This window comes from Maylandia zebra, linkage group LG6, assembly GCF_041146795.1.
Source record: "Maylandia zebra isolate NMK-2024a linkage group LG6, Mzebra_GT3a, whole genome shotgun sequence".
Classification (NCBI taxonomy): domain Eukaryota; kingdom Metazoa; phylum Chordata; class Actinopteri; order Cichliformes; family Cichlidae; genus Maylandia; species Maylandia zebra.
In genome coordinates this window covers 15,437,735-15,450,943 of record NC_135172.1, presented here as the reverse complement: position 1 = coordinate 15,450,943, position 13,209 = coordinate 15,437,735, and the positions used below count along the sequence as shown (strand labels likewise).

Sequence of the window (13,209 nt, the reverse complement as noted above, 5' to 3'; positions counted from 1 at the left end):
AAAAATACAGAAAACAGAGAAAAACTCCAAATAGTCACAATCCTATTTCTCTATTCTAAAAATCTTAAAGCCGAACACTATCAGTATCATCGGTCTTTTCCTGGAAGTCGACTGAGCCTCGGCTTTCTTCAGCAGCCAACATGTTGCCCTGTTTAGTCTGGAGTTTCAGTCCTGCACTTGGCAATTTAGGCTTTAGGGTTTGGTTTCACAGAGTCAAACAGGTCAAACCTTATCTCAGACAACCTGCTTCTTTGTCCTTGATGTGAGGAGACAAGGCCAGAGGATTCAGGCTGTACTTATCCATCAAAGGTGATAGATGTCTGATTCGCTGCCGGCCCACCAAAGTCCATAGATGTTCCAATTTACATTTTGTTCTACTGTGTAAAAAAATCAATAAAAAAGCACTAAAACTCAAGGTCAGACATTTCAAGACATTAATTATAGTTCAGCAGCGGCCGGTCTCCCTCTGATGAATTTGGGGAAATGATACATTAAATCTTGTTACACTGGTTGCAGCATTAATTCTTGTTAGAGTAAGATGTCAGACTTTTGAACAAAAACATGGCAATTTTATTCATTTCTTTATTTACATACAGTCATGATAAAAAGAAAGGACATAATAAAAATGATATCAACTACTTAGCAGGTTTTAAAATTAGGTAAATGCAACCTGACATCAACAAAAGTGGATTACATATTAAACTTTGTCATTGTTTTCCTTTTTTTTTTTAACAAAAATTAAAGCAAAATGCAGAAGCAGTGTGTGAGAAACTAAGTGCAGCCCATGACTTAATAGTGTCTAAAACCACATTTAGACATTTACATACAGTAATCATTTTCTGTATGACTTTATCAATCTCTCACACCTGAGTGCTCCACAGCAGAAACGTGCAAAAGCACAACAGATGCTCACATTCGCTGATGATCAATTTGATTAACAGCACCCAGCTGCTACTTACCCTCTCAATTCCTATGGAAGCAGTAAGGGTGATCTTAGTTTTACACACACTGCTGCTGCATTTTGCTTTAGTTTTTGTCAAATAAACGCACGACAGTGTAATATGTCACATTTGTTTGCTCATCTGAGATCATATTTTTGTCATTTTAACACCTGCTGATGACGTGATTGTTTTTATAACGTCCTAAAACATAAAACTTCCAAATTTTAAAATCTGATATGTCAGTGATTTTACCATGACTCTATGTACTGAACATTAAATCAGTGTTTTCTCTGCTCTCTGTTTGCTTCTTTTCAAATCCTTCATGGTTAATCCTTTCCCTGAACAGGAAAAACTTTGCTCTGAGGAGGAAGTACCTAATCAGGTTACGCTCCGTCGTGCTGCTCATCGTCAATCGCCAGCGTTACATGAGGGTAGGCGCACACGGTTTGAATAAACTGCTGGACACTTTTACATATTTCTAAAAACAAGCGAACAAATAAAAAATGAACCAGCGTGTCAAGTATGATGCTGTTGTGTTTCTGTCAGACAGTGGTGGAGCCTGCAAGGAAGGCGGAGGAGGTGAGACAGGGAGGACGTAGGGAGAATACGTCAAAGGGAGGAGGGCCGCATTTTGAGTAAAAGAAGAAGATTTCGTGTACGTGTATAAATGTTTGAGTGTGTGTGTGTGTGTGTGTGTGTGTTTGCAACGTGTGCAGGATCGCATCAATCGAGAAGTGGTGAATGTGACAACATTGCCCATTCCCGCTGAGCTGGCCGCCCTGCTACAGGCTGCTTCAGGTACACACACACACACTCATATATAACACTTGCTGATATGAAGACAGTGCTATAAAAAACCTCCATCAGAAGATGTGTTCCATCTTGTTTGCAGGTGGCCTTGAGAATATTTGCTGTCGTATTTCTGTGCTCACACACGGCCTGCTGCTTTTGTTTGTATGCGTGTGTCGTGCAGGTGGTGAGGAGCTGCATTCTGACTGCTTGGCTGTCGTTCAGGCTCCAAAGGTTCAGGTTGACCCCCAGTTGACCCTGCCCCTGGACATCAACAACTACCTCATGACACACTACATCCGGGCTATGTTTAGGGTAATAATGAAGATACACGCACAGTTATGTTCAGATCGTGTTAGAGGACATTACACTGACTTACATTTATCGCATGTAGACTTTCTGTAACCCTAAACATGCTACTGCTGCCACTTGCTGAACCATAAACCTTTTACTGTAACATTAAACCAAGTGGTTGTCATAAAATGTAATTATTTACATCAAGAGGACTTGCTTTTTGTCACCACAGAGGAAGCAGGTCTGCACAACATCACTGTCTAAACAGCTTCATGTCCCTTACAACAGGAAAAGTACAAGCACTCAGGAAATGCATGTAAATTTTTGTGACTGGTTTAAATAAATGGGAAGCGTCACAGGACTCATTTATATGAGGGTTGTAAATGGTAACTGGATATATTATTTCTCAGGCTGAGTGTGTGTGTGTTTATAGGAGCCGTTGTTTGGGATGGTGACTGCCCCGCTGGAGAATTCCCTGATTCGAATGGATGAGGAGCTAAAACACGGAGCCCTCAACGTTTTCCTTCTGGTATAGTTGCATTCAGTTGTTGCTGGGTAACTCTGGTATCTACAGTGTAAATGAAAACCTTGCGGTGCTGAAAGGTCAAATCTAATGTCAGGAAATGAAAAGCAATCAAATGAATGTGTCCTCCAGTTTTTGGCACTTTAAAAATCCCTCAGCTACAGTTAAGTCCACAGGTCTTTGGAAAATGATACTTTTTTTTTTCTTGTAATGTCGCCTCTGCATGACACTTCGGTGGATTATAAATCAAACATTCAAACAAGCAGGTGACCAGGTGAAGCCGGGTCTCTTGTTATTTCATTAAAGCTTAGGCAGATAAAAGATCTGTGGCTGAAGGTGCATTTGCTGGCTCTTCAGCTCTCAATACGAGGTCCCAAGACATGCAAGGGAAGGAAGCTGTCAGAGAGGTAGCAAAAACTTTAGGAGTGGCCAAATCAACCCGCACCAGAGTGATGGGAAGAGAAAAGTATGGAGAAGGAGAGAGACAGCTCACCATCCAAAGCATATCACATTATCTGTCAAACATGGGGGGACAATGTTACAGCATGGGCATGTATGTATGGCTGCCAGCTGAACTGGGTCACTGGTATTTATTGATGTTGTGACTGCGGATAGAAGCAGCAGGATGAATATTGAAGTGTGCAGGGCTACACTCTCTGCTCAGACTCAGCCAAAAGCTGCAAAACTGATTGGACAGTGCTTCACAGTGAAAAAGGATAGTGACCTAAAGGAACCCAAGAGTTTGTCCAGGCGAAGAAAGTAGAAAATATTATTCAGTGACCAAAGTCAGTCACCCGATCTCAACCCAGCTGAGTATGCTTTGCAGTTAGTGAAGGCAAAACTGAATGCAAAGGGACCCACAAACAAGCAAGCATCAAGCAGCTGCTGAAGCTTTCCTTTTTTATGGAGCTTATAGTTGGGGCTGGATCAGGTGACCTTAAATCCGCCCTTAGTTATGCAGCAATAGGTCTAGGCTCCTTCATGGCTTCCCATCAAGTACTGACTGTTTCTTCTTCACTTACCTCTTTTCACTCACAGTGTGTTTTCACACCACTCTGTTATTATTAATTAGTTATTATTAATCTCTAGCTCTCTTCCAAAGTGTCTCTTTTGTCCTGTCTTCCTCCCCTCACCCCAAACCGGTCATGGTATTCTGCTGGAGGTTTCTTTCTGTTAAAAGCGAGTTTTTCCTTCCCGCTGTCACCAAGTGCTTGCTTATAGGGTGTCGTTTGATTGCAGGTGTTTTCTCTCTATTATTGTAGTGTCTTTACCTTACAATGTAAAGCACCTTGAGGTGCTTTACATTCAGTTTTTGGTGTTTTAAAAATAAAACTATATAAATTGAGGGAAATATGCATAAACATAGCTGTAGTTCCTAAATAGTTCATTTAATATTTATATGAAACCACTTAATTAAAGCTCAAAGTCTGCACTTCCATCACATCTTAGTTGCTTGATTTAGTATCTGTCCTGGTCCAAACACTTGTGGTTCTAACTGTATCTGTGTTGATTTAACCATCAGTTTAATTGGACATCAACTGTTCAAAATCAGTAAAACCTTTTTTGACCAAACCTATAAATTTGGGGGCTTGAGTTTTACTTATGCATGTCTTAACTACCAACTACCCGTGCCTTTAATAGATACTTAGGTTCATGGGTGACCCAAACTTGAACGGGGCTCAGGAGAATCTGTTTGGGAACTACATCATCCAAAGAGGACTGGTCAATCCCAGCCTCAGAGATGAGATTCTGGTTCAGGTGGCAAATCAAGTAAGAACCACTTTTTGTGTCTACTAATAAACTATATTACTAATTAAATATTTTCTTAATTTACTTCATTGCTGTCTTTTGTACCACTAGGTGTGGAGGAATCCTAACATCCTAAATTCAGAGCGCGGCTGGCTCCTGCTTTCTTCCTGCCTTTCTGCCTTCCTGCCCTCTCAGAGGCTTGCAAAGTACCTGCTGAAGTAAGACGTGAGCCTGCAACATATAAACCATCCATCACTATTAGCAACAGTTTATTGATCTTTATGCTCTAAATTAATATGTTCTTTTGAAGTATTTTGCTCCTTGGTATATTTTTGCTGTGGTTGTGCTGATACTGGTGTTTGTTCATGCTTGTTGTTGTTTTGCAGGTTTGTGTCTGACTATGGGCCGGAGGGCTATGACTGTGTGTGCCAGCACCGTCTGCTTCAGGCCCTGCAGAGGCTCAGTGTCGGGCCAGAGTATGTCAGGACATACCCACCCTGCCTACTGGAGTGGACCGCCAATCGCAAGAAAGCTCACACGGTTCTGCACGTGCACTGTTTCGATGGTGAGAAAATGAACAACACACAATGAAAACCTTTATGAAAGAGAATGCAAGCATATATATATATATATATATATATATATATATATATATATTTTTTTTTTTTTTTTTTTTTTTTGCTTTGTTTGTTTATATTTTTAGAGATGTGTCAAAGTGCCCCTGAGCCGGAGCCTGGGTCTACCAGCTATATTTGTAGTCAGCATATTCACTTTCTTTGAATTTAGTTAAGCTCAATCCTATTTTCAAATCATTTGTCGTTTTATAAAACTTGCTAAGAAGCAAAAAGGGAGATGATAAAAAGGATGTTGAAAAAATTGCATTTATAAATTTTTTTAACTACCCTTTGCCTTTTTGACTGAATGCTCTTAATCTGGTGCAGCAACACTGTGCAACATGTACACACATAATAACTATGAGAGCCAATCAAAGGTTACCTTACCTGATATAAAGTTGGAGGATCTCCATTTTCAGGATCACCTCCTTGTGTACCTCTGGTTCACTTTCAGTGAGGATGCTGCTCTTCTATTGCTCTTTGGAAGCGGGTTTGTTTTTTTTACCTATTTGTAAAAGAAGATGGGAAAAGGGCAAAAACCAGGTTAAAATGACTCATGTCTCAGTCTTTACTGAGACTAGATGGTGTCAAGTATCATGTCAGGAGCATGATGTAGGAGAATGGTCCTATTTTTTTCCCACATTCAGCAGGCATTGCACTGTGAATTTATTACCCAGGATCGGTCTGTGAAAACAAAATCTTTCTGTAATGTCCTGAGATGTCCAAGGGAGATTATTCACTGCCATTATTCACACCGACACAATCATCGCTCACCACCCACAGTGTTTGACAAACGATTTTGTCCTTTTCTCCAAAGATAAATTAAAGTTGAAGCCTCGGAGTAATCTAAAATTAGCGGGAGACCATCTAAAATGTGAGATTGGCCACATTTATATCTGTATGGGAGGAGTTGTGGTCTTATTATTGAACCTATTGAACTGGTCATTTGGTACAATTTGACTCCCTGTAGCTCGACTGTCTTTATTTCCCCCTGAGCCCTGTCAATGTGTGCACTCTCCAGCATGACAGCGGTAGCTGTCTCTCTCTCTCTCATTTCCGCCTGTCATTCAGCTAATCTGTCCTCGAGCCTCGTGGCAAGTCCGCTGAGGATTAGACAACACCTGATACTCGCTCTGGTTCACTGGTCTTGTTTGTGCCTGTTTGCTGTACTGGTGTCTGTGGGAATCTTCCCAAACACACCAGTGAGGGCGCTGAGAAGTTTGTTTAAGCAATACAGAAGGGAGAATGAAGACAAACACAGCATGTAGCAGTTCATTTTATTCACTCTGGGACATTTGTTCTTCAGGTGTGTCCTTTCTGTGTCCACTGCACTCATGGACAACAGGAGAAGAGATGGCCAAAGACATCTTACAACACAGGTAGCATCTTTGCACAAAATTCACTGGGTAATGTAGAAATGCTGAAAAGAGAAAAGCTGATGACAAGTGAACAGATTACAGTCTTGTATTGTGTGCCTCTGTGTGTGTATGTGTGTCTAGGGGTGTGGTGGAGGGCCGTCGAGGATGGTCGGTGCTGCTGAAAGAGCCGGCTCAGTGGGTGGAGCTAGAGGGCTCAGACTACGTTCTGGACCTGATGTCAGATCTGGAACTTCCTGCTGACTTCCCCAAACACAGCAGCTACTTCATCATCTCTGCACAGGAACCAGCCAGAGTGCGGGCCAATGCCAGCATGTAAGACACACACACACACACACACACACACACACACACACACACACACACACACACACCCAGAAATCTCTGAGATTTCATGAACCATTCCAGCCATTATGGGGTTGAGTTTGTCACTGTTTACATTTTAAGATGATGAAGTTAACAAGTGCATTTTCTCTGGTGCTGTACTTACTCATAACCTTGAGATACTTTTGAGATACAACTTCAGGCCTGCTGGAAATATTCAACTTTCCACTGGTAGCACAAATTCCATTTAAAAATGTACCAAGGCTCTTTGGATCCATTGTTGCAGGATTTTAAATAATTTCCCACTGGAATTTTCTTTAAATATTTCACAAAAGGCTAACATTAAGGGACACATCAACAAGGTTAATATAGATTTATTTACTGCAAATTTAGATTTTCTTCATTCTTGCCCTGTTATTGATGTCACAACCCCAGATATTTATCATTTAACAACCACTAAACCCAAATACCTAAGCATACATGATGATTTAAAAACAACTCCACCTTGACCTGATACATCTCTGAAATGTCAGTATGATGAAATAATATACAAAAAGTTTCCAGCCTCAGAGGTATTTTAACTTAAGATGCTTAAGGTTAGTATAGTTATAAATTATGCTTTCCTTTGTCTGTACCTGCAAACTGAGTGATTCAGTTAGAAACAACAGTAAATATTGTTTGTAGCTGTTCTCAGCAAAAACAAAGAAGTAAAAAAACAAACAAACAACAAACTCCTTAAGCTGCAGACTGTATATAAAAGATGGAAGTTGCCAGGATGAGGACATCAGGGATTCATTTGTGAAGCCACGTTTTAAAAGTTAGATTTTAGCATTTTGTCTGTCGCTGTCTTACTTTTATTTAAGCTGGAAGTGGGACACTTGAGTGATTAGAATGCTGCATAATCAGCTAATGTTTGCAAGCTTGGCTAGCAAAGTGCATCTGAAAAACACAGATATTTGCTAATTAATACTGTGTAGCATACAAATAAAATGCTAAATCTCACCCAGACTTCAAAGTGTATTCTTTGTCAGATCGTTGTCAGAGAAGCTTAGCAGGTAGCTATTGGTTATGGCTCTCTGGGTTGGTATCCACCTATCATTAATGCAATTAAATAGATGAATAAGAAGACTGAACATTTGTCACGAACTGAGAAATTTGCTATGGAGACCAGAACAGGTTTTTGTTCCAGGGTGAAACATGTCGATTTCTGCTGTGAATTTGGATATTCTGGCATGTGAGTCTCTGGGGACTGACTTTCACTTTTGAATCCAGCCTCAAACACCAATTCTTTGGCTTCATTTTCCAATCGCAGAGGTTGCCCCCTGCTTAAAAGCAACTGCACACTCCCTGCTCGGCACCAGATAAAAATGCAGTAGCACAAATAGTGACTCATTGGTTAACAAAGCTGAGCTTTTATTAGCTGAAGACAGTTGGTAAAGACCAAAAATGGAGCTTCCCAGAAAAACACAGACATGAAAGTTGCTTGGAACTGTTGGATGTGTACATAACTAATTGTTTGCATGTTAGTAAACCTTTAAACAACTTTAAAGGACATTTTAAAAGTCTGTAAAGGTGTCGCCACCAGTTTTAAACAGCCTTTTCTTTCTTATTGTGCCACAGAAGCCTGTTGGGGGGTGGCTTTAACACGAACGATGATGTCATATCTACAGCCATGTCTAGCTCGGATGCAATCAGCCAAGGTACGTCACTACACCAAACATATGTGTGCACATATTGATTGTGACTGGAGCAGACTTCAAAGTCCTCTCCCCTCTCTCAGACCTGGAGCCTCACAGAGGGATGGATCGTTATCTTGACAGCCTGTTTGACCCTGTGCTGTCTGACGGAGCTGGAGTAAGTTACATAATTCATTCACTCTGAAACACTTGCGCATGCGAGCAGACTCCTCCATCAACCACTTACTGTCAGTCACTGTAAATCTCTGTAGAGCTCTATTTTTAGAAAGTGGGCATGGAGTGTGCCTTCAAGGAATGAGCTGTATACTGGGTAAAAGTCAGTTAGATGTACAATGCATATAGAGAGCACTTTTGCCACTAGCATACAGACAGTTGTGAATATACCTCTGAGAGCAATTTCCAATAGAAGCACCCAATTTCAGGTCTGTCCTATGGACGTGCAGGTCTGAGATGTTCAGAAAGTCTAGTGTTTGATCCAATAAACCTTTTTGTAATTTTGCAGCCATTTTTTCCACAGTTTTTCCACCAATAATAGTAAAAATATAATACAAAACATAACTGGATGGTGCATAAAATGAGAGTAAGGACAAAAGTCATTAAAGAGAGCAAAGTCTAATTAAAGAAGAACAATAATTGTTTTACATCACCTTCTCAACAGGCGTCATCGAGAGACTGAGAACATTTAAAAGTACACGAGACTCAGTGGGAGTTTGGTAGAGAGTGAATATCATAATGTGAGGCCCTAATAGCAAAAGCCTGAGCGTCTTTGTCACAAACTGTGAGCTCCAAGTTAATTACAGCAAAACTGTGACTGGGAATTAGGGCATGTTTCTAGAAAGGAGGATATTTAGTAAAGTGTGTCTGGTGATTTATGTTTTTTAGCCTGGTTGTGCCAGATAAAAGCTTTTTTCACTTGAAAATTGTTTTCTTACAGCAGTAAAAACACTTATTCTTCATCTAAAATGTGTGATTGCAGAGAATATCTGAAGACTGAGTTAAAGCCTTTTGTCAGGGCAGTGTTGCAGTGAATGCGTGACTTTGTCGGCCGGCCAGTCCTCTGGACGCCGATGTGGTGAATGTTAGTCGTGCTATCGGATGTGGCTGACAGGAATTAGCATGTATCAGATGTGTTCTACAGACCTCTCCCGGCCAGCAACCTATTCCGTTACCCAGTTACCGTAACTGTCACAGCCACCAGATCGCCACGATGATTTCCCACCCAGGGGATCTGCTTACGAGGGACTGACACTCTGGCAAATGAAGGGCTTATTTTTTAATGAGACATGGCCTACAAACGCACACACTCCTGAGGATTTATGGGTCAGTGGCTGATTTCTGATGGAACGGTTGCACACTGAAGAGGGAGATTCCTCTGATCACACAGCAGACAGTCACTCGCTCTAAGATACTGTAAGCACAAATGCTGTTTCAACAAGCAGACACACAGATACATACATATATTGTATATATATTTAAATATATACACACATACAAATATACATAGAGAGTTCTGTGCAAAAGTTTTGAGCTATCCCTCTTTTCTCTACATTTGCTTACAAGCAGCCTGACCTTCTTGTGATTTTTAAAATGGACAGTTCTCCAGGCTTTCTGAAGGCCTTTCAGAGTTTTTCTTTGAAGATTGGCTGCTTTAAAAAAAGAAAAAAAAATCAGTTTCGACCTTGAACCTGACATTTTCAGAGGAATTATTTTTTTGTTAAGCTACTTTTAAATTGTACCTTTAGGCACTTGTTCCATTTTCTTATTTTGTATCTATGAAAAATGACAAATATAAGAGTTTGAATGGGATCAAATGGTATTTGTGCATCAGCTGTTAGCTGAAAATCTTTACCTCAGCACTGTGTGCAGTGTGTCCTTAAAAAATTTGAGGAAGCTGAACTTTGCTGAAACCTCATTAGAAATGGTCTGAGTGGAAGTATGGCTGTGGAAAAAGCCATGGAAGCAGAGAAAATGCCTTTGGTTTGCCAAATTATACAAATTACACAAGAGCTGGACCGAAAATCAGTGACAACAGGTGTGATTGAGCGATTAATCCAAATTCGAAGTATTTCAAGTGTTTCTTAATACATTTAGAGCAAAAATGACTTTGACTCTTTGGTGCTTGACCTCACGGTGATTATATTCATCTTTTATATACAGCCTGTGGTTTTAAAGTCTGCTTGTGTATCCTCACAGGAAGTAGAATCAGCTGGAGGACTATCCAGCCGGATGAAGGGAGCTGGGGGAGTTGGTGGTGGTTGGCATCAACAAGGAGCATCCACGGGCCCACCGCCTCCACCTGGAGGTCAGTCACAGACATGGGCACACATGCTAAATATTTACTCCTTCGCACTCCACAGTCCTGACAGATGATTAGCGTGTGAAATAAAACAAACACACTTAACATCTGACAGAAACTGGATGGCTGTGTGTGTTTGTGTTCACAGCTGTGCGAGTACTTCCTGTGGGAGGTGTGATGTCGCCTCCTGTTGCTGCAGTGGCACCTGTAACACCTGGTTTGTATAACGAATGATGATGATGGGGGGGAATCATCAAACATGATTTTCCATCCTGTTTACTGTGTTTTTCCTCCAGATGCCCAGCAGGCTGTTTTGTCCCAGCAGCAGCAGGCGATTGTGAACCAGCAGGCCGTCATCATGGTGCGCCTCGGTTTTGGATCCGCGTCTGTTTATCTATCCCACTGCTCTCTGCTACCAATGTAATGTGTCATGTTCTTGTTTCTCAGGCCCAACAGATGACTATGCAAGCCATGGCTATGGTCGGCAGCCCGGTGTCGAGTCCGCCCACCTCCCCGATCACGAGCCCTCCCATGAGTCCTCTGTTCCATCACCCTCTGAGCCCTTATGCCCCCACGAGCCCGTATGCTGCCATACCGCCAAGCCCGTATGCAAACATGCCACCGAGCCCCTACGCCAACTTCACCCCAACTCCCTTTGCTGCAGCAGACATCCCGCCTCGCCCCCATCCTCTCTCTGCTCAGGCTCCGTCACAGCCTCAGGCTCGGCCTCCTGCCGGTCCCCAGACTCAGCCTCAGGCCTCCCCTGCCAACCCTAACCCTGAGCCAGCCTCCACAAAAACTGACAAAGCTAACCCAGCAGCACAGGTCAGTAACTCCGAGACATGTGAGGAAACAGTTCGCACTGACACGTTGCGTAATATTCCAGCACTGCGAGTGTATAAAAGAGGCTGCCGTGAACTTAAAGCAACAGGAGACATTATCCAGGAGAAGCAGTTTATTTGAAATACAAAGAAGATATGTGTTGTCAGGATAATAAGCAGCAGCTGGTTCAAAAAAAACAACAAATATAAAAACCAAAACACATAAATGCATCAACCAAAGATCTGCAATAGTAAACGTACTAATTTCTATGCCTAATCAGCCAATCGAAATCAAGCGCATCTGAAAGTGACTCTCAAATGTTCAGACAAATGAGGGTGAAGCAGTTGTGCGACTACAGCTGCTGCGGAGGCGGCTGCAACTTTTCTTTGGTTCTGATATCTTAGTTTTACTCGTGGAGATTACTCTGGGTCTGCAATCCTCCGTAACTCTCAGCTAAAAACTCACTAATTCATTAAAGAGATAAACAGATTCACAAACACAATGCACAGCACCCTGAAAACACAAATCTCTTTATAAGGTGAGAACAATCAGCTGTGACTGAACTTGGATGAGTGACGAAACGTTTCTTCCTTATTCGTTTCTTTATGCACAGACGCAGACGTATTATATGGTATAAAAGACAAAATAAGGTGAAATTCGGTGTCCGCCTTGGTTACTGTTTTGGTTTTGTTTTTTTGGTTGCAAATTACAAATTTAGTTGCCAGTCTCATCTTCCCTTTGATGTGATGCCCAGAATCCCTACCTCCAAACATTTACTCTCACAGTTTGCCCATCTTTATTTCCCTGGCACACGTTGCTGAGTAAAGTGCCGTGTATTAAGTATTCTGAGGAGAAAATTTCAGACAGGTTATGGGCGAAGCAGTTAAATTGGATTGAGGCACATTCCATCAGTGCGAAATTTCAGCTCACTAGTTAAGAGCCATCCATCAGCAGCATTCAAAGACCAAACTGAATAGAATATCTCCCTCTGTCTCCGCTACATTCGCTAAGTTCATGTCAAGTGATGAGATCCTCGGGTCATCCCTTTTTTTTTCCTCCGAGCTCATAAATTTCTGGGATGGCAGCTTTGATTTGTACAGTGAGATATGTAAAGTTGTTTCAGCGTCTATATGACTTTTCCTCTTACATTATTATAAATCCTCATGTTTGTAGTGGTCAAAGGGAAAATAGTTACAGTGGGGCAAAAAAGTATTTAGTCAGCCACCGATTGTGCAAGTTCCCCCACCTAAAATGATGACAGAGGTCAGTAATTTGCACCAGAGGTACACTTCAACTGTGAGAGACAGAATGTGAAAAAAAAATCCATGAATCCACATGGTAGGATTTGTAAAGAATTTATTCGTAAATCAGGGTGGAAAATAAGTATTTGGTCAATAACAAAAATACAACTCAATACTTTGTAACATAACCTTTGTTGGCAATAACAGAGGTCAAACGTTTACTATAGGTCTTCACCAGGTTTGCACACACAGTAGCTGGTATTTTGGCCCATTCCTCCATGCAGATCTTCTCGAGAGCAGTGATGTTTTGGGGCTGTCGCCGAGCAACACGGACTTTCAACTCCCGCCACAGATTTTCTATGGGGTTGAGGTCTGGAGACTGGCTAGGCCACTCCAGGACTTTCAAATGCTTCTTACGGAGCCACTCCTTTGTTGCCCGGGCGGTGTGTTTTGGATCATTGTCATGTTGGAAGACCCAGCCTCGTTTCATCTTCAAAGTTCTCACTGATGGAAGGAGGTTTTGGCTCAAAATCTCACGATACA

General features: G+C 41.6%; 1 protein-coding gene across 1 annotated transcript in view; it reads left to right on the top strand.

Annotated features, from left to right (window-relative positions):
• myo15ab (myosin XVAb) overlaps positions 1-13,209 on the top strand; it is a 50,159-nt gene that overhangs the window by 17,619 nt on the left and 19,331 nt on the right. The window contains exons 28-43 of the mRNA XM_076884749.1: positions 1,288-1,372; positions 1,488-1,520; positions 1,658-1,739; positions 1,915-2,045; positions 2,458-2,553; positions 4,189-4,317; positions 4,408-4,514; positions 4,683-4,861; positions 6,217-6,289; positions 6,410-6,601; positions 8,231-8,310; positions 8,391-8,464; positions 10,501-10,609; positions 10,752-10,820; positions 10,900-10,964; positions 11,051-11,428. Coding sequence (XP_076740864.1) covers positions 1,288-1,372; positions 1,488-1,520; positions 1,658-1,739; positions 1,915-2,045; positions 2,458-2,553; positions 4,189-4,317; positions 4,408-4,514; positions 4,683-4,861; positions 6,217-6,289; positions 6,410-6,601; positions 8,231-8,310; positions 8,391-8,464; positions 10,501-10,609; positions 10,752-10,820; positions 10,900-10,964; positions 11,051-11,428 — 1,882 coding nt within the window. The remainder of the gene's footprint in view (positions 1-1,287; positions 1,373-1,487; positions 1,521-1,657; positions 1,740-1,914; positions 2,046-2,457; positions 2,554-4,188; positions 4,318-4,407; positions 4,515-4,682; positions 4,862-6,216; positions 6,290-6,409; positions 6,602-8,230; positions 8,311-8,390; positions 8,465-10,500; positions 10,610-10,751; positions 10,821-10,899; positions 10,965-11,050; positions 11,429-13,209) is intronic.